This window comes from Peromyscus maniculatus, chromosome 8, assembly GCF_049852395.1.
Source record: "Peromyscus maniculatus bairdii isolate BWxNUB_F1_BW_parent chromosome 8, HU_Pman_BW_mat_3.1, whole genome shotgun sequence".
Taxonomy (NCBI): domain Eukaryota; kingdom Metazoa; phylum Chordata; class Mammalia; order Rodentia; family Cricetidae; genus Peromyscus; species Peromyscus maniculatus.
The window spans coordinates 43167039-43192226 of record NC_134859.1 but is presented as its reverse complement, the minus strand read 5'-3'; the positions used below and the strand labels follow the sequence as shown (position 1 = coordinate 43192226).

At 49.1% G+C, this 25188-nt stretch overlaps 2 protein-coding genes and 2 long non-coding RNA genes across 4 annotated transcripts; 1 reads left to right on the top strand and 3 right to left on the bottom strand.

Annotated features, from left to right (window-relative positions):
- Positions 1 to 479: 479 nt before the first annotated feature.
- On the bottom strand, positions 480 to 8447 carry Trim17 (tripartite motif containing 17). The gene is made up of 7 exons (XM_006996277.4): positions 8319 to 8447; positions 6600 to 7033; positions 5160 to 5255; positions 3557 to 3787; positions 1788 to 1810; positions 1590 to 1693; positions 480 to 1203 (listed from the first exon to the last, which is right to left on the bottom strand). Exons 2-7 carry the CDS (start codon positions 7026 to 7028, stop codon positions 653 to 655), a joined length of 1434 nt encoding a protein of 477 aa, XP_006996339.1. The 5' UTR covers positions 7029 to 7033; positions 8319 to 8447; the 3' UTR covers positions 480 to 652.
- Positions 8448 to 10948: 2501 nt separating this feature from the next.
- On the top strand, positions 10949 to 13931 carry LOC143266865 (uncharacterized). Its single transcript, XR_013041665.1, has 2 exons — positions 10949 to 11746; positions 13558 to 13931. It is a non-coding gene; the product is annotated as an uncharacterized LOC143266865 (long non-coding RNA).
- Positions 11516 to 13222, bottom strand: LOC143266864 (uncharacterized). The gene is made up of 2 exons (XR_013041664.1): positions 12716 to 13222; positions 11516 to 11802 (listed from the first exon to the last, which is right to left on the bottom strand). It is a non-coding gene; the product is annotated as an uncharacterized LOC143266864 (long non-coding RNA).
- A 1052-nt stretch (positions 13932 to 14983) lies between the features above and the next one.
- H3-4 (H3.4 histone, cluster member) lies at positions 14984 to 15767 on the bottom strand. Its single transcript, XM_006996276.4, has one exon. It carries the CDS (start codon positions 15508 to 15510, stop codon positions 15100 to 15102), a length of 411 nt encoding a protein of 136 aa, XP_006996338.1. The 5' UTR covers positions 15511 to 15767; the 3' UTR covers positions 14984 to 15099.
- Positions 15768 to 25188: the final 9421 nt, after the last annotated feature.

Genomic DNA, 25188 nt, shown 5'->3' with positions numbered 1-25188 from the left:
CTGGACAGTTGTCGCTAAGACACCTCCAACGCCACCCTCATGCCTGGGGGGGCAGACCTGGGTGATCGGGGATGGGAAACGAGACGCGGTGTCACGCCGTGGGTCCAGAAGGCTCCCAGTGGAAACCGCTTCGGAAATGGGTCCTTGCCAGTGTCCCGGGGCGCTACTCACTTGTAACAGGAATGGAGAGTGAGGGGTTCTTCGGGTTGGGAGTGTTAGGAACCGGTTCGTGGAGGGGCGCCCTTCCTAATTATCTTAAGGGGGACGGGGTGGGGCTCCACTTTCTCTGTGAAGGACCGGATGGCCCAAGGGCACTAGGAACCAAGATACTAGCAAGCTTTGGGGGCGGGACAAAGCTAACAAAAACGGAAGACCAACTTGCCAGGTGAGCAGGTATATATTTAGAAATACATAGTTCACTCGGAAATGTCGGGACTCTTTCCAAAGTTACCCCTACTTAGTATCTTCTCAAAAGTCGGTTCGTATTTGAGCATTTTAATCGTGATTGTATTTCGGGAAGTTGCCCTGCCAGCACAGGTATTGGCTCTTAGCGCCCCAGAGAAAGCCTGGGTAGGTAGCCACGGTGGTGAAGCGCCCTGCCTTCTGGGGAGCCAGGGCACGCCCAGTGACTACTCTGCCTGGCCGCAAGCCTCTATCCCTTCACCCACATGGTCACTGTGGAGATGACCATCTGGCCTGACTTTGGGGCTCCCAGGCAGAAGAACGGCAGCAGCGGCCCAGGGAAGGCAGCCTGGGAGAAGCTGTGCAGGTGGGACCCGTCGTTCACACTGTAGAAGGACACCTCCCCGGCCTGGAAGTCCAGGAAGATGCCCATGTGGGTGGGGGGCTCCGTGAGTGTGACCTGAGTGGAGTCGGGGAGCAGGGACAGGTGCCTCTTCCCTTTGGAGAGCTGCACTACCCAGAACCCATTTTCCGGGGACTTAAGCACCCTGTCCTTCCGGCTCACGTTGTCCCTGCACACGCCCAAGGCCCAGAGTGCATCCCCGGTGAGATTCATGCCCACTTCCCAGTAGTGCCGTCCAGAGGAGAAGCTCTTCTGTCCCACAGCGCAGGGGTAGGCCACGAAGCGGTCCTTGCTGTAGGGGGCGGTGCCCTCTGGTGGTGGGCTCAGGTATCGCCTCTGGCGGCTCTCGTACAGGAGGAGATAGGGGTACGCTGAGTTGGGGTCCGGCACCACGTCCTCTGCAGAGAGGGTCCAGGTGGACAGAGATAAGCAGGGGTCATTCAAGGTCAAAGGTGGAAGGGCCAGAACCCTCAAGATAGTCGTGGGTGGGGCATGGTGGTCAAGTGGCTCTTTTCCATATTCACTCAAAAGCCTCCCCTCCGCCAGTCCCAGCTGAGAATTGGGGCTACCTAAGGGTTCCACACTCCAAACCCCCATGGATGTTGATGGTGAGTCACGAGGGCTAACTGGGGCAAGCTTAAATCAGCCGAGGGTCAGACTTGGAAAGATGTAAGTACAGTTTAAGAGACTAATCTCCAGTCGGTAGCTCAGTTCCTGCGTGGCATCCAAGGAACACCGCCCAGAGGACTGAGATTCAGGATTGGAGACCTGGGTCTCCACTTACCTTGGAAACTTTTGAGCACCTCTATCTGTCCTGGAACTCTGCACACAGTCTTGATAGCCACGGGGAGGACCACCTCTGGGTACTGCAAACTGAGGCTCTCCTTCCTCCAGGGAACACAGTCTCATGTGCTCCGGGGCTCTCCATGTGGCCCTCCCTCACCCACCTCCACCACCACCTCTACTGAGGGTGACAGAGTACCTGGTCAAGGTGTCCTTCATGTCCTGCAAACAACAGGGAAGAGGGGTTAAGAGCTGGTCCCGCCGGTCAGGATCCGAGTTACCTCTGTTGCCCACTACTTTGAGACATCCCCTTCCCAGACAACAGGTTCATACACTCCATGGATCTTCCCTTCCCCTCCACTCGGCAGACCCTAAAGCATCTTCTCAGTCCACGGTCACAAGCCTGAGGTCGGCAGAGAGGAGGCGGCAAGTTCTGGGAAACCTGCAACCCTTACCTTTTCAGTAGGGGAAACAGAACGCGGGGCCTCTGCTCAGCAAGCACGGTACCACGGAGCTAGCCCCGCCCCTTCCCCAGCTCTTTACCCAGTACTTCCTCTGAGGCAAGCAAGCCATGGACCAGCAGTCCTTGTGCATACCATGCTTTTGTGTATGTAGGTGTATATATGATGCAGTTTATGAGTCTGGCACAGGAAAAAGCTAACATAATAGAATAGAACCACCCCTAACAATGCACTCTCGTAAGTGTGTGCCCCACCCCCATCCATTTGAGCAACCCTAGCACATGACTTGCACAGAGCTTTCCTTAAAGGAGGCTGCTCAAAGCTTCTCTGTGGCACATGTAAATGGCCAGCTTCCCTGATCCTGTGCTTTGGAGCCATTATTAACTAAATGTTACTTTTGCTCACTCACAGATTCCCCCATCCCACACACACACACTGTAGCTTTGATAGCCAAGACAGTTACTGGTGATAACACACAGCATAGGTGTAGTGAACTAAGGGGTGGTTCACACCCCAGGTGGGTTTTATCTGCATATCCTCAGAACAGCATGCAGTTTGAAACTTAAGGGTTGTGTACTTTCCGGGTTTCCCCTTCAATATTTTCAGGCTGAGCATAAACGAAGCCATTCGGGAGGCTAAGGTGTGGGTAAGGAGGGCAGGGTCCTGAGTTTCCTTCTCTGGACTCACAGCTGCAGATCCAGTTAAGGTGCACAGAACAATGGGGCAGAGAAAAAAAAGGGCAGGGAGCACAGTGGCCATGGTTTGAGGAGGGGGGTGGGTGGGTTGAGGGTGAACCTAGGGTCCCTAGAGATTTTCTAGAAACCCAGGATCCACAGACTTCTCAAGCACCATTAACGTCCTGGCCTGGAAAATATCTGCATCTCCTAAGTGTTTCCCAGTGGTCCACTGCCTTGTCTGGATGTGGTACGTTCCCAGCAAAACCAGGTTGGAACTGAATTGCTAGTGTCGCAGGCTGAGCAGTCACAGCTCGGGTCTCTAAGAGGTAATTAGGTCACAGGTCCACCAGGGTGAGCGGAGATGAGAAAGGGAGGTGCAGAAGTTGGCCTGCCTCATTCATGCTGGCGGGTGCTGGCTGGCCCTCTGTCCCAGGGCCTTCCCCAGAAGAGAGCAGCTGGCAGGACCATGCTCTCGGACTTCCAGAACTCCGGGCTAAAACAAGCCTCTTTTTTAAAAATGTATTTTATTTATTGTCTCTCCCTCAGCATGCGTGTGTGTGTGTGTGTGTGTGTGTGTGTGTGTGTGTGTGTGTGCGCGCGCGCACGTGTGTGTGTATCTACTGGTGGGTAATGTGAGATGTTTGCTGTTCAGCACTGGGATGGGATGGGGAGGTGACCCTCAGCCCATCCCATCCTGTCAGCCTGCATGTGTTCTGCAGGCTGCTGGGCTGAGTGTACAATCTCAGGCCATGCCCCACCTCATGGTGAACCCACAGGTTTGTGGCAGCATGGGGATAATCCCAAGGACCCTCCGCACCCTCTGGCCTCACCTGCAGCATCTGCAGGGGCTCCTGCTGGCTCTGCTCCTCCAGCTGCAGCAGGAGCCGGTCCAGGGAGCGGCTCTGGTGGTCCAGGGAGGTTTTGCTGTCCTGCAGCCTCCCTAAGATATCGTCTTCCTCCTTCTTCAGGACCAGGAGAAGCCTGCGCTCTTCCTCCACTAGGAACAGGACCACCTTCTGGAACTCCTCCAGGACACGTTCTCGCCGCTCTTTCACTTTCTCCTGTGGGAGTGGGGAGCCCCCCGCCCCGCCCCCTGGCTATGAGATGTGTCCAGAAAGGATGGCTTTTCCTTCAAGGTTGCCACACATCAATTCTGGACACGTGGTGACAGAGGTCCCCATGCTATCCCCGTTACACCCTAACAGATCAGACCCTGACTGGCAGCATCCACATGGTCAGATGTCTACGTGTCCTGGCGTGGGTGGGTTCAGAACATGCCACCTTAAGGAAGGACACAGACATGATTCATAAAAAGGACAGGGAGCTCCTAATGACCAGGCTAAAAGTCAGACTGGAGTTACCCATGTTCCTAAAGCTGTTGACCAAAACTCCTAAGAAACCAGAATTTCACAGATAACAGCTAAACTTCCCAAACAGGCCCCTTCCTCCCTTCCCCCCACCGTGTGTGTGTGTGTGTGTGTGTGTGTGTGTGTGTGTGTGTGTGTGTGTGATGTACTTATCTTCCTTTTCTTCTGAGACAATAGGCTCTTCCCAGGTAGCCCTGGGTGGCCTGGGACTGGCTATATATTCTAGGCTGACCTTGAACGAACAGATCTTGCTTTTGCCTCCTTGAATTCTGGGGGTCACACATATGCACCAACAAGCCCAACCCCCCAAGTAGGCCATTTCCAGTGAAGAGGGGGAAGTCAATCCTTGTCCAACAGTACCACAAGATGACCAGCTGTTGACCAAGTAGTCTCCTTCCTATTGTTTCCCTGATCCCACCTTACACGGAAGGTAACTCTGAAATGGAATGGCAAACTGCAGCCCTTCTCAGTCTTTAAAATCAAAGGTGCAGCCCACATTTATTTTGTGGGTGCACTGCCTGATTCTAGAATAAAGAAAGAGAGCTATTTATTGTCTGAATAATAAAAGAAATTATTTTAAAAGGGGGATGGAGTTAAGGGCACTGCCTGCTCTTCCAGAGGACCAGGGTTTGATTCCTGGCACCCAAATAGTGACTAACATCCATCCATCTTTAACTCCGGTTCTAGGCAGTCCGATGCCCTCTTCTGGTCTTGCCTAGAACTGCATGCACGTTTTTCGTAAACACATGCAGGCAAAATGAAGATAATTAAAAAAATCTGAACTTAGCCAGGTGTAGTGGTGAACGCCTATTGTCATAGCTATTTGGGAGGCTGAGGCAAGAGGATCATTTAAGCCTATGAGTTTAAGGCTGACCTCAATAGTTTATGGAGACCCTGTTTACAAACAAAAACTTTTAAATGTGTTGTAATTTTGTCCTCTGACGAACTTCACATGTTCAAGGCTCCATCACCTGAAGCTCACTTTTTGTTTGTGGCCCATCCTCACCATCGCAAAGGAGGATGGCTATGGACACACAGGGTGGAATGGCAGCCATTGGGCACCTACCTGCCACTCAATTAAGCTCTGTTCCTCCTTGGCTTGTAGTGACTCTGTCTTGACCATCTCCTCCCGAAAATACCTCATGTCTTCCTCCAGCTTCACCTGGACACACAAGCACAGTCCTCAGTCCCACAATCCCATCTCTGTCTGTGTCTGGACTGGGGTCTCTCAGGCTGCACTGGCCCAAGAGACCATCTTACAGGAGCTCAAGGAACCAGACAGTCCCCACCCCACAAAACAGAGCAAAAACCAAAACCAAATCGATTCAGCAGTGAGGCGTTCAGAACACAACACACCCGAGCAAACGATCTTCAGTCGGGAAGCAAAAATGGATGACTGAGGTACCGGCTTCCCACTCCAGTGGCCGAGTCAGGCCATGGGCCCTGAGTTAGAGCCCATGAGATGTTCAGAAAAGGAGCCCTTCCTGACCTGGGTTTGGAGGTTAGATCACTGTAATATACACTATATTAGTAAATTGTCCGTGCTGTTTGAACTCACTGAACAGCTGGCTTTGGAAGCAGGGTCGCCACGCACCTATTTTACACTCAGGCACGTTTGTCTAAAAATGTTCCTGTAAGCCCCTGTCCTCAGATTGGCTCCTCCCCTAACTCTGCAAGAGTAGGAAAACAAACAAACAAACAGCGAAATAGCCCCAGAATAAAAATGTGCCCTTGGGAACAGCTAGAAGACAAAGCCACTTTCCACAGAGGTTACTGCTGTTCATCCTGTGATGTGAAAATGCATCCAGTGGAAAGGAGAGGCCAGAAGTTCCCTCACGAGAAACATCCACGGAGAGACAGCTCAGTTAAAACAAAATAAAAACCCTCCAGCTGGCTGCCTCGACTTCCCCAGTCAATTCTGCTGGTGTTTCTAAGTCCCAGATTTGACGCGTTGCCTTTGGCTCTCTAGATCTGGACGTTGTAAACTCATCTGATGGCATTTCTCATTTCTCTACTGCTGTCTGCTACTCATTGTATATGTTTTGCTTGCTATACGCTTAATTAAATTGCTCATTAATAAACATGGCTACTATAGACACACACACACACACACACACACACACACACACACACACACACACACCCCGGCTCTCCTTGGGAACATGAAGATCAGTCACACACCTATTTTTTATCTTGGGGCAAAAGGCACTTCCTCCATGTTGCTTGGTCTCCAACCTACTTACATTCCTATTGTGGCTTTTCCCCAGGACTCATTCTCTCTCTCTCTCTCTCTCTCTCTCTCTCTCTCTCTCTCTCTCTCTCTCTCTCAGCAGCAGCAGCGCTCTTCCTATGAAGTGAAGCTCTACATTTCTCACACCTTGAGTAGAGACCAACTTGACAGGACTCTCTCTCCCCACAACAACAAGGGGTCACCGGCCCCTGGTCATACTTTGCCAGTGCTGACCATGGCTCCTCCGGGACCTGGAGGCCCTGATCTCGCATTCACCTTATAGTCCCTGGCAGCCTCATCCACAGGCAGCACCCGGTGCAGCCGGTGTTCTTGGGCCTCCCTGCAGACCACACAAATGGGGCTCTTGTCGTCCTGGCAAAACAGCTTAAGGGGCTCTTGGTGTGCCTGGCACAGGTCTCGCTTCTGCAGCCCGGGGTGCTGGCGGGCCATCTCGGCCACCTTTGTCAGGAGGCGGTTGGGCCTCAGGTTCCTCTGAGGGGACATCTCCCTGCACTCGGGGCAGGGGAAGGAACTCTTCTGCTTCTTCTTCCCTTTCTTGCCCTTGCCTTTCTCCCAGCTCATCTGGATGCATTCTCGGCAGAAGTTGTGACCACAGGCGGTCATCACAGGATCAGTGAAGTAGTCGAGGCAGATGGAACATGTGGCCTCCTCTTGCAACCTTCTGGCAAGTTCCACCGCATCCATGGCTCCTGGGGGAGAAACAAGGGGAGGTCTCCACTGTAACCCCTTGGCAGGCAGAATCACAGAACTGTTGCCCCGGCCAGCTCTCCTGGGCCCCAGGGCGCTGTGCATGCTTCCTGTCTTGCTCTTTCCCGGATGAGGACAAAAGCTGGTGTCCAAACGTGGGGCACAAAGACACTCCGAACAAATGCTAGCCGGACCCCTGAACCTCGACGGTTGAGCTGGACTTGGTCCCTAGGCCAGCTCAGCTGCTAGCTCCTTCCCATGCCTTCTGGGACTCCCCAGCTGCTCTGCGTTTGCAGGCAAGCCCTACCCCTGCGCCAGGACCGCCACAATAGAGTCAGATGTCAGAATAATGTCGTGAACAAATCCCTGGTAACACAGAGACACTCAGAAAGGAGTGGAGATCCTTTCAGTGAAGGTGCAATTCAGAAAAGACACAACACAAAGCACACAGAGGGGCTCCGTGCAGACACACGGACGCATGAACACATGCAGACATAAATACGGGGGCTATGTGTAGACACACATGTACGTACAAGCTTGCACACGGGTAAACATGTTTGTCAACTATACAGGAACATATCCACACAGAAAACATGTGCAAGCACACTTACGCAGTGACAAACAGAGACGTGAACATGGATGCACTCTGCAAGCACATACAACACACATATGCACAGGCACACAAGTACACACACACACACACACACACACACACACACACCCCACATACACACACGTTTATAAACACACGTACAATGAATGCACTGGCACCCCTGGAGTCCTACCCCAGGCAGTGGAGACCCTGAATTGCCTCATCCTGTTTCATTATTGAGAGTTCAGAAGTGAGGTTTACTCAGTGCTCCCCTCTGCTCCCCTCTTCTCAATCCTTAAAGTCAAGGCCCTTTCAGATATTCCGGAGTGGCTGCCACGTTCATGTCATCTGAACTTTCTGTGAGCGGAGCACAGGGCATCGGCTCTTCCCGAGCCCTGAGGGATGCACCGCTGACCACCAGGTCAGAATGGGGCGGAGGGTGCGGAGGATGTGGGCAAGAAGGCGAGCGGGACCTGGCCACGCAGGGGTAGAGGTGGACCTCAAGGCTCCCTTTGTCCATGAGGGCTCCATCTAGGAGGCCTCCGTAGTGAGCGTGGTCAACAGTGGAAGAAGCCCCCGGCTCCAAGTGTGACCTATGCTGGGGACAGGATGGCTGCCTGAGATCGGGGAGCCCTGCGAACCAGGGCCGGCGGGGCCCCAGAGCCTCGGCCCCGGGGGTGCGGGACAGTACTCACAGGGAAGGAGTTTTGCACCGCGCCAGGTGCCAGGGCCGGGTGCGCCGCCTCGGGGAAAGGCCGGGTTTGCGCCACAGTACTGGGAGAGGCACAGGGGCTTTGTGGCGTCAACGCGCGCAGGCGGGTTGCCTCGCGAAGGTGCCGCGGGGGCGGGGCTGAGGCGGCAAACACCACGCGGGGAGGCGGGGCCTCGCTGGTGAGGGGTGGGACCAGCGAGAAAGGGGCGGGGACAGAAATGGGGGCTGAAAGCCTGGCCGGGATATCTGCGCGCGTTTAATCCTTGCACTCGGGAGGCAGAGGCAGGTGGATCTCTGAGTTTGAAGCCAGCCTGGTCTACAGAGTGAGTTCCAGAACACCTAGGGCTACACAGAGAAACCCTGTGTCAAAAAACCAAGAGGAAAAAAAAGAAAAAGAAAAAGAAAAGAGGAGGAGAAGTAGCTGGGGCTGGGCGCTTAAGGACAGGGCCTGGGCCTGGGGTTGGGGTTGCCAACCCCAACTCTCCTGCTTTGTCAGCACCTAGGCCAGGGAGGAAGAGAGCAGCTGTGCCCGTGGAAGGTAGGGAAGGCTCCTGCCAGCGCTTGCAGGATTTTGTTGGTGAGAATGTCTGGCTTGTGTAGCGCGAGCTGTCCTGAAACCCCTGCCAGGCTCCTGCCTCAGCTTCTCCAGGTGGGCACCACCAAAGGGGTTGTCAGGGTGGCTTTGTTCCAGCGGCCCAGCATGCTTGGAGTCTCCGTCTGAGACTGAGAAACTGGCTGGCCAGATAAAGCTGAGTGAGGCGGGTCTGACTGGGGTAAAGGAAAAAGAAGAGGCGGGGATCCGCTCCCTGGAAGGCGGAGCAGCACCAGGACGCCGTCCCCACGGCTAGGCAGCCTGGCTCTCTGTAGAGAGGGTGGCGATAGGTGTGGATCGCTGGCTTTCCCAGAGCTGGCTGGACTGGCATGTACCCGGGGCGGTCTCCTCCCTGGCAGATGTGTACAGATGTGTACAGGAGAATAGCAGTGGATGCCTGGTGCTGAGCCCTGCCTTCTTCTGATGGCCTTAGGTGCCCATCACCCTCCCACCCCGTCACCTTCCCACCCCATCACCCTCCACCCCGTCACCCTCCCAGCCCCCTACTCCCCATGTCAACTGCATAGATAGCCTCTTGCTGATCTCACTAACTACTGAAGTTCCTGACTGAGAGATTTTTCTGGCAGAGCAGAATGTTTTCATCTATGGACAAACCTCCAGCCTTGTGTTTACACTGTAGGCATTTTTAACTTATTTTTTTTATTACATTTATTTAATTGTATATGTGCGTGGGGGGAGTGAGTGCTATGGCACACATGTGGTGGTCATAAAAACAAAAATACTTGCAGGAATTGGTTTTCTCCGTCCGTGTGGGTCCTGGGGATCGAACTCAGGTCGGCAGACTTGGCAACAAGCTCCTTTACCTCCTGAGCCACCTCACCAGTCCACCGCTGCTGGAATTTTTATGCCATGGGATCAACAACAGTAACCTCTGCTGGAAATAGCTTCTCCTCTAGCTGTGTTTCCTCACAGTGTTTTAATGCCATGGGTTGTTTGTTCCCCCTTCTCCCTGTCCCAGGATTAGGGGCTAGCCTGTGGCATGGAGTCGTAGCGGACACTTGAAGAGTGTCAGCTCTCAGCAAATATAAACAACACATGATAACTTACTTACCGGTGCAATCTGTATTATACGCTACACCATGTATACTTGTTATGATTGTATTGGGATGCCCTCTAAAATGCCATGTATTGAGGGCCTTGCCACCATGGTGTGGCACTATTAAGACGTGGTAGAGGCTTCAGGAAGTGGAGCCGTGCAGAAGACTGTTAGAACATCTGGGTGTGCCTGGGAAGGGGATTAGAATGGTAGCCACTTTGTCTCTTCTTTTTGCCTCCGTGGGGTGACCTCCTGTCACATGCTCATGATGAACAGTGTCACCATGAACCCCAAAGCAATAGTCAGCCATGCTGAAACCTCTAAAAATCACGATCCGAAATAAACTTTCCGCCTTTGGAGGTGATTACCTCAGGCGTTCTGTCACAGCAGCGGAAACTGAGTGACGACAGGTGTGGTTTTGTTTTTAAGATGTATTTTTATTTTTTTGTGTGTGTATGCACGTGGGTCGGTGTAAACTCTGCGGCTGGCAGGAAGATCGACTATAAGAGGCAAGAAGGAAACCAGTTCAGCATGACTTAGCCAGGCTGGTTCAAAACAAACTTCTGGAGTCTGTCTCCAAAGCGGTTTATTTTTTGACATATTTAAGCACAGTGTAACTTTGGAAAAAAATTCCCTTGTAGCAACTATCACAAAAAAGCTTAAGACATTAGTACATCCTTTTGCAAAGTGCTGACAATCTCTTTCATAAGAAAGGGTTCTATTGACTGAGAAACAATGCTCAGGAGGCTGGGGAATTGGGGTGAAGCCTGGATCTGCAGAATTAGCAAGGATTACCAGACTACAAACAACATCCACTCCCAGCCTTCTGGGTGAAACAGGTGTAAATCTCTTCCACTGAAGAGAAGAACATGCATGTTTAACAATTCTGATTTCTCTATTGCTATCTGTGTGCACAGGGACCTCATGTCCTTCTTAATGTATGTATGTGGATATGGAGGCCAGATGTGGAGCCCCTGGAGCTGGAGTTACAGGTACTTGTGAGCTGCCCCATGATATGAGCACTGGGAACTAAACTCAGGTCCTCTGCAAGAGCAGCAAGTGCTCTTAACCAGCTCACTATAAATGGTCTGTATATAAAATACAAAGTCCTATTTCCTGTGTCCTATCTAGGAGTTGAGCAGCCCAGGGGAGAGGACCATCTAGGGCCAGCAAGTCCTAGATGCCACTGCAGCCTAACATACAGAAAATAAAAGGGTAGGCTGAGCTCCCCTAAGAAATAGAAAGGGCTCTTAGAAGAGACTGCCACACAGACCACTCTAGAGCTTTCCCTAGACCAAGAGAGGAAGAGGGGCTTGAAGAAAAGGTGGAAGTTGCGGAGGTTGTCTTGATACAGCACAGGATACACCAGGTCCAGATAACACACTCTGGGTCCAACCTGCATTGTGCCATTTGCAAGCACATGGAATTTTTTCTCTGGAGTCTTTTTCTGTGTTATTAACTTACAGGAGGTTGGAGGGAAAAGCATCGGACTTCAGCATTCTCCACCTGATTCTAGATGACGCTGTGCATCTCAAGCAAGTCACGCAACTGATCTGAGTCTATTTCCACACATCTGGTTGGGATAGGATACATTACAAAATGGGGTCTCGGAACAGGGCAGCCATGGTCCCCAGTAACTGGCTGATCTGAGGCCAGTCCAGCGCCTCACTACCCAAGTTGGTGATCATCTGTCTTTCTCTGCAGGACAGTTTCCCTCGTGACCAATGGCTCCAGAGTCTCATAATTTCCACTGTACTTTCAGGTACAGCAAGTCCGTAGATTCTCTTGTTTTGAATTTGAAAAGGCCTTCCCAGTGCTCTATGGAAGAAGGAGAGTAATAAGTACTCCTGCTATTTTGTTTGTTTGTTTGAGGGGATGTGGTAGATAGAGATTGAACCCAGAACCATGCATAGGCTAGGCAAGTGTTCTACTGTGGCGAGAGTTCCTGAAGAATTCTGCATCTGGTTTAACTCCCAAGTGTCAGCACCTAGCTTTGTTTTGCCTTTTGTGAGATGCCTTTTGTGACTCAGCGAACTGAGATGTCCTGTGACTTTTGGAATTTGCATTGTCTTTGTCTCTTTGGGGAGCTTAGAGAAGAAGTTTTGTTATAGAAATTGACTTGCTAAAGGTGTGAATTGTGTAACAATTAAAAAAAAAGCCCTTTGCAAAGCTAGAGTCAGTCAGTTTGCCAGAGGCTACCCCCTCACCCCCTAGACCCCCCACCCCCCCACTCCCCCAGCAGCTGGAAAGGCTAAAAATATCCTTAGAGTGCCTCTGTGTCTTCTTGATCCACATACAACATTCTACTGTGGTGATATTTTGTTTGTGCTCTAACAAATAAAGCCTGGAGATCAGAGTGTGGAGCTAGCCACTAGTTAGCCACAGAGGCCAGGCAGTGTGGCGCAGACCTTTAATCCCAGCATTTGGGATCTCATGCCTTTGATCCCAGTACTTGGGAGGCTCACCCCTTAAATCCCACACAAGGGAGGAGGAGACAGGAAGTGATATGGCTGGGTGGAGAGAGGAATATAAGGCGGTAGAGACAGGAGCTTGGCCTCTCTCAGGCTGAGGAGTTGGCGAGGTGAGAAGTGGCTGTGGCTTGTTCCTTTGTCTCTTGTCTTTCAGCATTTACCCCGATATTGGACTCTGGGTTTTTATCTGTGTCTGTGTCCTGATCTCTTACACCTCTCACCTTGGTCTCAGATCATCCCAACAACTTTATCTCAATTACCTTTAAAATCTTTAAAGTTCCTGTGTACAGATACAGTCATATTCTAAGGTGATGGGAGCCAGGTCTTTACCATGTGAATGTTGAGTTCAGCCCCTGAAGACCCCCAAAGGCAGGGGAACACTGTGAGTGCTCAGTATATCCTGGGTACCACATCTCAAGTGATTTTTCATGGCAGCACAAGCTAGATTGTGACATCTGACCAGGTCCAGAGAAGCATTTTATGCCGATGGTCCTTGGAGGTCAACTGTGTGTGCTCTGGGGAAGCCTGCCACTAAACAGTAGGGGTGGTGGGGCTGGCTAGAGGGTGAGGCTCACAACGAGTCCCAAGATTCTTTCTGCTACTCTACTGAAGTTCTAGAAGCTTCCAGATGTGCCTTAGTCAATGGGCAGTTCCATTCCTAGAGTGCCTGACAGCCTATCCCTGGGGCTCACAAATCAGAAAAAAGTAACTTTATATATATTGAGAGAGCAAACACACACACACACACACACAAACACGCACACACACGCACATGCATACTTACGTATTTTATTTTTATGTGTTGGTGAATTTAGAAAACGTGGAATTTAGAAGCCTACCTTGGATATGGTTCCATGGGAGCCTTGCACCTTTTATTTTTTATTATTGTTTGCATGTGCACACTTGCTAGTACACTTGTGTACATGTATGTGGGTGCTTTCAGAGGCCAGAGGACAGTGTCGGATTCCCTGGAGCTGGAGTTACAGGCCATGAGGAGCCACCCTATATGGGTGCTGGGAAACAAACTCTAGGGCTTTGGAGGAGCAGCAAGCATCTTAACTGCCGTCTGTATAACCCCCACTTTGTCTTTCTTTTTTGGCAGGGTCTCTAACTGGACTTCAATTGCCAAGTAGACTAAGTTGATGACCATCAAGCCCCAGGGCTCTGTGTCCCCAGCATGCGGCTTTTTATCTGGGATCTGGGAATCAAAATCAGGGCTCCATGCTTAAGTAGCAAGCACTGTACCCACCGAGCTCTCTCCTCAGCTCCAGACTATATATATACATATATTAAATAGCATTAGGTGTACAGATGATTTGAGAGAAAGGGACAGCTGTCCCTGAGCATTCTAAACTTTTTGGATGGCTCTCCAGGGATCATCAGCCATTAACTCACATCTTAAAATTTATACGTCCTCCAGTACCGAAAACTAAATTCGTGGTGCCTTTAAGTTTTGAGTAAATGAGACCTAATGGGCTTCAGAACTCTTCAGATGCATACTAACATCTCATGCATACCCCTTGCTAGGAGTACTTTTTACCATCGATGCCAAAACAGTGCACTAAGCACTTTGAAATCAGTGGGCCACAAAATGGAACATAATCATATTCCCAACACTAGTCCTTGGTTATGTATTTAACAAAGACATTAATAAGTGATCTCCATATATATATATATATATATATATATATATATATATATATATATATATATATCAGGAGTAAATTTTTTTTGTATTAACCTCACAGCCATATATTCACGCTATTTCCCCCTCAGGCCACCACTATGCAGTTGAATTAGGTTCTTCCCAGTTTGAGTTCTGCGCAAGCTGGTTAGTTTCCAGATGCCTATCATCTCCAGGACACCATCAGCTCTTTGTATGATTCAGAAGCCTGTTACTCAGTACTGGGCATATGAGAAATCAAGGCTAGTGACACCCAGAGAATAAAATCCCGGGGCAAAACACCTTCTTGGACTTCTGGACTAGAGGTTCCTATTGCTTACCACTTAGGCCCAGTCAACACAATAGCTGGACTTCCCTCGCCTAAATGGAAATTTGGAGTCTATAGAACACAGGTTCCTCTGGATGTGTCCCTGGAAATTTTTCTTAGCCGTCCTAACAGATGGGCCAAGTTAACACAGACTAGAGTTTAATAAAGCACGAAGTGCTTTCCATCACAGGAGAAAGGCTAACTTTACACGCAGGTAGCCAGCAGCCTCTTAAACCTTATCCAAATAATGCACAGCTAACACAACTGGATGAGTTAATGCAGACTTCCAGTCAGCACACCATGCAAACACACACCATGGTGGTGGCAGCAGTGTATTTGCTGCCTGCGGAAGCTGGACTCAGTTCCCACTACAACTTTGTGCTATATTCAGGCTACTACATCTTTTAAGTTAAAGCCTAGTTAAACCGGGGACGGAACTGCAGACCAAGCAGGTTAACGGGTAAGGGTTCGCGGCTAAGCCCGACTAGTCCAATCCCTGCCCGTTCCCCCGGCTTCCCAGCCAACCTGTCCCGTACACCAAGGGGGCACGAGACGGGATCTGGAAGGTTACAACCACTTCTTCAGACTTAGTGGGTGGCTCTGAAAAGAGCCTTTGGGTCGGTGGCAGCGCAAGGATGAGGAGCCTGCGAGGTCTAGGCCCGCTCTCCGCGGATGCGACGAGCCAGCTGGATGTCCTTCGGCATGATGGTCACCCGCTTGGCGTGGATGGCGCACAGGTTGGTGTCTTCGAAGAGCCCCACGAGGTAGGACTCGCAGGCCTCCTGCAGCGCCATCACGGCCGAGCTCTGGAAGCGCAGGTCCGTCTTGAAGTCCTGGGCGATCTCACGCACCAAGCGCTGGAACGGCAGCTTGCGGATCAGCAGCTCTGTCGACTTCTGGTAGCGGCGGATCTCGCGCAGCGCCACCGTACCAGGGTGGTACCGGTGCGGCTTCTTCACGCCGCCCGTGGCCGGTGCACTCTTGCGAGCCACCTTGGTGGCCAACTGCTTGCGTGGAGCCTTGCCTCCCGTCGACTTCCGCGCGGTCTGCTTGGTGCGAGCCATCCTGCTGAAGCGCCTTCCTTCCCTGCTCCTTCGAAGGTGCAAAACGGCTTGTGAGCACGGCTTTTATAGAGCCCACTGCATTCCTATTGGCTGCCTGCCAGGTGGCCTGATTGAATGCTGCATTCTGATTGGTCTGTGGACGTGCCTCTTTACAGCCTGCCCCTTATATTCTCCCCGGGTGGCGTTGCCTCCAGAGGTGTTAGCGAGGCTGTCGGGGTAGGAGAGCAGCGCAGATTATAGAAAAACTTCAGTCATTTTCTCAGTTTCTTCTTTTTTTTTTTACAACCCTGCCTCAACTGCCAAGTCACGAAGAATCTTCTAGGACCTCTGCGTGCTTCTTATATATAGCACCAAGGCATAATTTTCCTGAGTGCTGGGATTTTAGAAAAATAGTCGAGGTTTAAGGACTTCCCAGGGTGGAGGTGGCCAGCAGTGAAGCGAACTATCTGTTCTTCCAGAGGACCACGGTGCAATCCCCAGCACCCACGTGATGGCTCCCTTCCACGGGTAAACATCTCGGGATCCGGCAACCCTCGTCTGCTGGCACAATTTAACAGTATTTTAAATTACAAATATTTTAAATTAAAATATTTTAATTTTAATCTAAAAATATTGTAAATTACAAATATTTCAGCATTAAGTATTTTAGCATTAAAATATCTTAAAATTAAAAATACTTTAAAATTTAAAAATGTTTTAAAATTAAAAGAAACATTTTAAAATTAAAAAAAAATGTCCCTGCTGTGTCCCGGCTGGCCCGTGACAAAGGCTGGACAAGAACCACAGGTTCCCAACCTGTTACGCCAGCAATTAGCTGAACTTCTAGCGCTCACGGATCAATCTCAACAGATGTGGTCTTTTTGTTTTGTTTTGTACCCCCTGCCCTAACTTTGAACCAATTCCTCTCTTCCCTGAAAGACCCTTGAGGTGGTTTGAATGAGAACAGCTTTCATAGGCTCTTACATTCGTCCCTAGCTGCTCTAACCGGTTTAGGAAGGATTAGGAGGTGTGGTCTTTAGCAGAGGTGTGTCTCGGGGTTGGGCTTTGAGGTTTCCCAAAGCCCACACTAGGCTGATTCCAGCTTCCTCTGCCTCCTGCCTGCCCATCCGGATGTAAGAAAGCAAGCTCTCACCTACTGAGGCAGCCCCCTGCTGGCCTGCTTGCTGGGATGATCATGGACTCACCCTCCGAAATCGAAAGCGAGCCCCCAATCAAATGCTTCCTTTTCTTCATTATCTTGGCGGTAGTGTCTCCTTACAGCAACAGAGCAGTTACTAAGACAACCTCCTAGAACAGCCGGTGTAGTTCCTGTCCTTTAGACATCCTTCATCCCTCCTTCCCAGGAAAGCACCTTCTTCTACCTGCCCCACACTTTCCCAGAACCAGAAACAAAACAACTTCTACGATCCCAGTGATTTCTTACTCTTGAGCTGGTCCACACACAACCTCCAGCTCTCTTTCTAAATGATCACCGGAAAGCTGTGCACGTTGACACCTATCTGTAATCCCGAACTTGGGAGTTAAAGCTAGCCCAATCAGGAATTCGAAGTCATCCTTGCCCACATAGTAACATGTTAAAGGTTCCAGGAGCTCTGACTCCCTTATTTGGGGAATGTGATACTGGGGTTTTTGTTGGTGAGCTACTTTTTTTTTTTCCTGTCATAACGAGAATGACTAATTCTTACTTATTTAGAGTTTACTGTTTATAACTGTCTAGAATCAGCAAAAATCATTTTAGTAATGTTAGAGAAGTTTTATTAATTTTAAAAGATTTATTTATTGATTTGTATGTGTGCCTGCCTGGGTTTATGTGCACAATTTTGTGAGCCACCTGGCATGGGGCAGGAAGTAACCTAGTCCTCTAGAACAGCAAGTGCTCTTAACCACAGAGCCACTCTTACGATGGAAAACATTTCATTGGGGCTGGCTTAAAGATACAAGGGTTTTGTCCATTAATGTCATGGTGGTAAGCAGGCAGACGTGGTGCTGGGGGAGGAGCGAGAGGTCTACATCTGGATCCACAGGCAGCAGGAAGAGAGACACCGGGCCTGGCTTGAGCATCTGAAACCTCAAAGCCCACCCCCCAGTGACACACTTCTCCCAACAAGGCCACATGTCCTAATCCTTTCAAATAATGCTACTCCCTATGAGCCTGTGGGGGACCATTTTCATTGAAAACACCACTCAGGGAAGGTGTCCGGCAGCTTCTGGTGGGCGCCTTGGCTCTGGGTGCTGGAAAAGCGACGCGCTTTGCACGCTTAGGCTCCCGAGCCTGGCCTTGCTCAAGGGCGTTTTCCGATTGGTCAGTCCGAAAGCTCCGGCTGATCGCATTGGCTGCCTGAGAAGCGGCCCCCTGGAGGATGCTCCGCGGCTTCCTGGATTCTAACACAGCTCCTCCCTGGCGCCCTCAGGATTTCAAAAACTGTATGTCGCTGATGTCTCACAAGGTCGTGTATTCCCAGAGGCAAGAGCTGCGGTTTGTCTTTCTGAAAGTGAAGCCATTTTCTCCATGTCACTATAAACATAAACTGGGACCGGAGAGTGCGCCTTTCCTGGAACTCGCTTTGCAGATCAGGCTGGCCTTGAATTCACAGAGATCTGCCTGCCTCTGCCTTCCTAGTACTGGGATTAAAGGCGTGTGCCACCACTGCCACCTGCCACCGCCCCGCCCACCCCCCAGCTTGCACAGGAGTTTCTATCCCTGTGGTGCCACACCTGGCACTTCCCTCCTGGTGTGAGAGTTCTTCACCTTGGGGACATTACACCAAACCTCTGTCCAGCAGCTCCCAAAACAGTCTTTGGGTTTTTATGGAGCCCTCGTTGCATAGCCATGATTAAAGCATACACAACTGTTAGAACACAAAGGTTATGATCCAAAGTGGATGTACTGGCTGAGCCTGGCCAGACCTGTCGCTTCAAATTCCTCTTGGTCTCTCTGTGGCGCAGACACTCCACTGAAACTGTGATCATCAAATGTTGAGAATGTCTGTATGGCCGGCTCTAAGGCAGAAAAGCAGGGGAGGATTAGAGGGTATTCTTAGGTCCTGTGACCTGCCTTGAGAAAGAGATCTCAGTTCCTATGCCTATAGAAGGGAAAGGATTAGTTTAAAAAACAAAAAATAAAAAGGGGGAGCATGAGGGGGAACAGGGAAGGAAAAGGGGAAGAGAGAGAACTTCCTTTCTGAGGCCTAAAGTACCCTAACATACAAAAGACTAGTTCTGAATCTGATCGAAAGTTGCTTCAAGAATCAAGGAAAAATGACCAAATACCTTAATAAAACATGCACTTATGGTTTTTGTTGCTTAGTTTAAAAAAAAAAGGTTCTGGTAATTATAATCCAGGTCTATGGGCCAAAACAAAAAACATAGTAAATTTTAATTACACATATGATCACAAGTTACTAAATTATGTGGACTGGGTAGTTTATAACATCAGAGACCCATTTCTCACAATTCTGAGGGCTGGGAAAGGCAAAGCCAAGGCACAGGCAGATAGATTTGATGTCTGGTGGTGGCCGTAGCTAGCAGCTTCTAGTACCTTTATTTGAAGAGTGGGAACCTATACCTCGAGACCTTTCTTAAGGACTCTCACCCGACTAATTGCCTCTTTAGGGCCCCACTGTTTATTGCTCCTGTTCTACACTGGTGATGGCGTTTCAGTGCGTGAATTTGGGGACACATGCAGGCCATAGCACTAACCTTTGCCCCGTAGGCCAAGTAGTTAAGAAAACCTAACCTATCTGGTTAAAGAATACCTGGTATAGCTACTCAACGGAATACTGTATTCTGCCAGTAACAACGAAATATGGCTGGTGTGGTGGTCCGCACATTTAATTCCAGCTGGATCTCTGTGTGGTTGAGGCTAGTCAGAGCTACATAGTGAGATAGTATTTAAAAAGGGGAGGGGAGAAATAGGAAAAAATAGAGAAATGAGAAAAAGGAAAAATAAATTGTTATTTGCTGGAAAAATGGATAGAACTCAGGATCATTATGTTAAGTCCAATAAGTCAGATCCAGAAAGAAAGGCATCGCATGGGTTCTCTAGCACGTGGAAGCTGGGTAATTTTTACAGATGTGAAAGTTGGGGGTGGGGGTGTATTTATGATGGAAGGCGACCAGAGGGAGGAGGAAAAAGGGAAGAGCTGGTGTGAACAAAGAACATTATATACATGTATGAAATTATGAAAATGAAAACCATTACTATGCACAGTTAATGTATGCTAATAAATCAAAGAGGAAAGAAAGAAATTACTCCAATACCTAGGTACAGCAGGGCATGGTGGTCCATGCTTACAATTTCATCACTCAGGGCCTGAATCGGGATAACAATTTTGAGGCTAGCTTAGGCTACGTTGAAAAGACCCTTTTTCAAACAAAATAAAACACATTTGGATCTGGAAAAAAAAATGCTTTCTGAAGAAAATACTTTCAAGGATGGGCTAGGCTTATGGTCTTCCACAGGCCACAATGTCACAATCTGGGCATCAAGAAATGATAATTAGACCATGTCAGAGTATAAAAATGTAGTCCACATAGCTCTAATCTGAGTCTAGAAAAAGATAAATCAAACTGTTGCATTTTTACGGATTTGGTTAAAAAACAAAACAAAAAAAAAAAAAAAAAAAGGAACGCAGTGACAGTCACGGTGCTTTGTTTCTAAACATGTATGGTAGTTTAAACAGAGTTTAAACACAGAGTCAATGCCAGAGCAGGGAAGGAAGAGCCTGGTGTTCCGGGGTGCGGCCGCGGGTTGGCGCTGCACCACGAGGACGTTGGTGGTCATCCATTGGTGGCGCCCAGCAACCGGGACACCACTCTCCGGTCCCAGTTTATGTTCATAGTGACATGGAGAAAATGGCTTCACTTTCAGAAAGACAAACCGCAGCTCTTGCCTCTGGGAATACACGACCTTGTGAGACATCAGCGACATACAGTTTTTGAAATCCCGAGGGCGCCAGAGAGGAGCTGTGTTAGAATCCGGGAAGCCGCGGAGCATCCTCCAGGGGGCCGCTTCTCAGGCAGCCAATGCGATCAGCCGGGGCTTTCGGACTGACCAATCGGAAAACGCCCTTGAGCAAGGCCAGGCTCGGGAGCCTAAGCGTGCAAAGCGCGTCGCTTTTCCAGCACCCAGAGCCAAGGCGCCCGCCAGAAGCTGCCGGACACCTTCCCTGAGCCCTGGCGCACACATTCCTACACACCGGCACCCAGACCTCCCGAAGGCCAAACTCTATGCAGCTGTCACTGTGGTGGTTCCCAAGCTGGGCGCTGCACCCACCAGCCCCACGGCCTTAATCTTAAATCTGTTTTTCCATTCCAACAAGTCTGAGCTGAGCTACCCAGAGGGAAGTCCTGCTGTGCAAGGCTGCTTTAACTGCAGAGCAGCATCTTAATATCTGGCAAGGAGCTTTCTAGGGCCCGTAGTTTCCTTTTCCTGTCAAATTGCTCCCAAGCAGAACCCAAGCCGCACCCATGGCCTTGTGGGAAAGGATCAAATGGAGGTTTAGCTTGCAGAGTTAGGGGTGGAAGGTGGAACACGGGGGCGGGAGCTCGGCGCTGGGACACTGCTACCCTCTCATCTCCATTTAGCTTGCTATGGGAACCCAATTTCTTTCCTTCTCTACATCACTGACTAGACTGGGAAGGAGTCCTTTGTTTTAAATTAACTTTGTCAAATACCTATCCAACACTATGTGCAGGACATACTCAACACGTGGATGTGAACGTAGACACAGATGTGCCTCTCTGCCCCCTTCCATGTCCATGTCAGCTAGTTGAGGACAGTAAACTGCGAGGTGGTGAGCTGGCCACAACACTGCAGAGTTATCTCCTAGTAGAATAGGGCAATATAAAGGACTATAAGCGGATGAGAGTCCTGGAAGGGAGAGGAGGCGTATACATACATACATACATACATACATACATGCATACATACGTACATGCATACATATGTACATATGTATGACAGCCAGACTAACAGGAATGAGGCGATTCCTCACTGTTGTCTGATTGCTCAGTGATGGTAGTGATATCAACGATCATGTGTCTTTACAGAAATTCCTATTTGGGTCCTTTGCCTATTTAAAATTTGAGTTGTTATTGAATCGTAGAGCTTTGCTATTTTGGATATTAATCTCTGATCAAATGTATGAGTAGAAAATACTATTCCCCATTCTGTAGGTTGCATTTTAACTTAATTGATCCAATTATCTCACTTCTGTGTGTGTGTGTGTGTATTTTTGTCATAGCAATTCACGCATACTCAAAACAGGCATATTTTGTCTGAGTTGGATCACCAGTGTGTGTTGGATCTGTTTACAGGGTGAGGAAAACTTCGTGTGATCTTGACACTGGTGAGGCTGGGCTGCCTTTATTTAGCAGGTGGGACTATCAAGCAGGTGCTGTGAGCATGCAGCTTGGGGAAGAGGTGTGGGCGTGTGGACACAATGGTTTTGGGTGATAAGAAGAGCTGTCTACACAGCCCGAGTCCAACTGGCCTGGCACTTATGAACCCCAGAGCATAGTTTGAGGAACAGTATGGAAACCTGCAGCCTCTGTGGTCCTTGGACTCAGCCATTAGCCTGCTAGAGAAGCTTGGATGACTTCCCAGCTGACCCCTGCTGGTTCTCCAGGTGACCTTTCCTGACTCTCCAGCTTCCCTCTCTTGAGTCGTCTCTACTGAACATGCTTGGAGCTTTTGATAATGATTCTTTTTTTTTTTTTTTTTTTTTTTTTTTTTTGGTTTTTTCGAGACAGGGTTTCTCTGTGTAGTTTTGCGCCTTTCCTGGAGCTCACTTGGTAGCCCAGGCTGGCCTCGAACTCACAGCGATCCGCCTGGCTCTGCCTCCCGAGTGCTGGGATTAAAGGCGTGCGCCACCACCGCCCGGCGATAATGATTCTTAATCAACATAGCACAACTACCCTACACTTATGTTGCATTATGTACTACGAGTTAGGTTGGCATAATTTACTCTGAAGACATTTATAGGTTATAAGCAGGTACTATGGCTTTGTATATAAGGATCCTGGGCACCCATAGATTTTGGTATCAGCCTTGGGGAGGGGGGCATGGAACCAATCACCTGTGGATGTCAAGGGATACTGAAATGTGCTCTAGGTTCATCCACATGATAACAAATGAAACTGTTTTTAAGCTTATGTAGTATTTGATCTGTGTGTATACCACATTTTAAAGATACATTTGCTCCTTCGTGGACATTTAGGTTAGTTCCATGTCTTAGCTGCTGACAGTGCCACAGTGCGCATTTCAGTGCATAAGTCTCTTCCACATACTGATTTCATTTCCTTTGGACAGATGCCCAGGAGTTGGGGAGATGTACCATATACTAGGTCTATTTTTAATTTTTTGATGTAGAAGATTATTGGACATATGGATGAACACGCAAGAAATGGTCCCACGGAGTAGAGACTAAATGTGGGACAGGGGCTGGAGGAAAGACCTACACCCGGAAGAGGAACAGAGGATGCTACAGGGCTAGGTGGGGAGCTCCCGCATACAGCAAACCCTGGAGAGATCTCCGAGGTTGGCTCAAGCTGCATTCTTCTGGAACCCTGGATCTCTTTTTCTTGTCTTCAGTAAACAGCAGTGCATAGGGACACATGCAGAGTGGCTGAAAGAATTCTAATACAGGCATGTGTTTAGAGATACAGTGGTCCAGGAAAAGACCTCCGTGCTCCCACACAACATGCCTGTGGGCAGAACCTGACAAGGTGAACTGCCAAGGCTTGCTCAGAGCTGCTGCTGTATCAGGACTGAGCCCATAACTGCCTTTCCACGTGGTCTCTGATGACGGCAGCTGTGGTATCTGAGTTCAACTTCCTTTTACCTGAGGTGAGCCAGTGTTATTCTAGAAAGCAAGCACTAGCCGGGCGGTGGTGGCGCACGCCTTTAATCCCAGCACTCGGGAGGCAGAGCCAGGCGGATCTCTGTGAGTTCGAGGCCAGCCTGGGCTACCAAGTGAGCTCCAGGAAAGGCGCAAAGCTACGCAGAGAAACCCTGTCTCGAAAAACCAAAAAAAAAAAAAAAAAAAAAAAAAAAAAAAAAAAAAAAAAAAAAGAAAGCAAGCACTGAAACACACCAGTCTTTCTGTCCCCCTCTCCCATCCGTGTGTGTGTGTGTGTGTGTGTGCGCGCGCGCGCGCGCGCGCGTGCGTGCGTGCGCGCGCGCGCACATGTGCGTGTATGAATGTATGTATGTATGTGTATGAGTGCAGGCAAACATGTGCCTCATGTGTGGAGGTCTGAGGACCATCTCAGGTATTGTTCTCTAGTTTCCCCCAGAGGCAGGGTCGATTTGTTAGCTGTTGTGTACACCAGGCTAGCTGGCCTGTGAGCTTCCAGGGCATCTCCTGTTTCTTTAGAGGCACTGGAACTAGTCAAGCGCTAACCTGGCCCTGCATTGCATGGGTTCTGGGCATCGAATCCAGGTCTTCATGCTCACAGAGCAAACTTTTTACTCACTGCGCCATCTCTCCAGCCCCCCTCTGCCCTCTTATTTGGTACACACTCCAAGTTTCTTAAAACTTAGGTGAGATTTACAAGATATGATGAACCATTTCTGCGTGAGCAGTTTTGGGACATTTAGCACATTTCGTATGTTGTGAGCATCACCTGTGTCTTCTTCCATGGCCACACAAGGAAGTTCTGTACTCTTATTCTCTCCCCTTTCATCTCCTGCAGCTATTGTTTGATCGTGCCTGTTCTGGACATCAAGATTCATTCACGTTGTGCATGAATCAGCGCTTCATTCTCTTTCATTGACTAATCGTCCATTATGAGGACAAACCAGTTTTGTGAATCTATTCATCAGCTGATGAATAGTTGGGTTCCCTCTTTAGATTGTATAAATGATACTGTTACTGCATCTGTGTAGCTTCTGTTAGATGTGTATTTTCATTTTATTGGGCACATACCTAGGCATGGGCTATGTGGTGCTTAATCCAGTGAACTTCTCTCAAGGTAGCTGCTACTGGCAGGCACTTCACATTCTGGAAATGGTAATCCAGATGACCAGATCGTAGGTCAGAACTGTTTCAGTGCAGCTTTCTGTAATATTGTAGACACATTCAGAATGTGTGCTCTTTAGTTATTCACTGGCAACATAACCCTGAGAGGTAGACAAGCTACATCTTTGTATTACCTTTTACCTAATGGAAAATTAAATATTCCTTTTGGGTGGTGGTTGTCCATTTGACAGGAGCCTTAGAGGTAGATGAGAAGCTATTCCAGTACATCTCCTTCCACAGTGCCTCCCAACACCATTAAATAGTTCCACCCAACTCCTAAAGAGTTGAATTGCCACTCAAGAGATTAAGGAACTACACGGATCTATGAATACATACAAACTAAAGCTAAACGGGGGAGATCTTGAGGTCCAACCCTTGGACTTGTTTTACTGAGGACACTCATTAGCAGACTGTATAATCTTTATGCAGTTTTTGTGTCTATTTCGTGTTCGAGACTTACAGTTAAGGAAATTGCTTATTCTTTGGCAAATAGCTTTTTAAGACGTTGATATTTTATAAATAGATTTGTAATTACAGATGGTGTCTGAGGAGCCCAGGCTTGAATAGACCCAGTTTTGATAGGGTATATATAATTTATGTAATAATTACATAATTGTCTTGCTGCCCTGTATTGTTAAAATTTAAAAAGAGGATA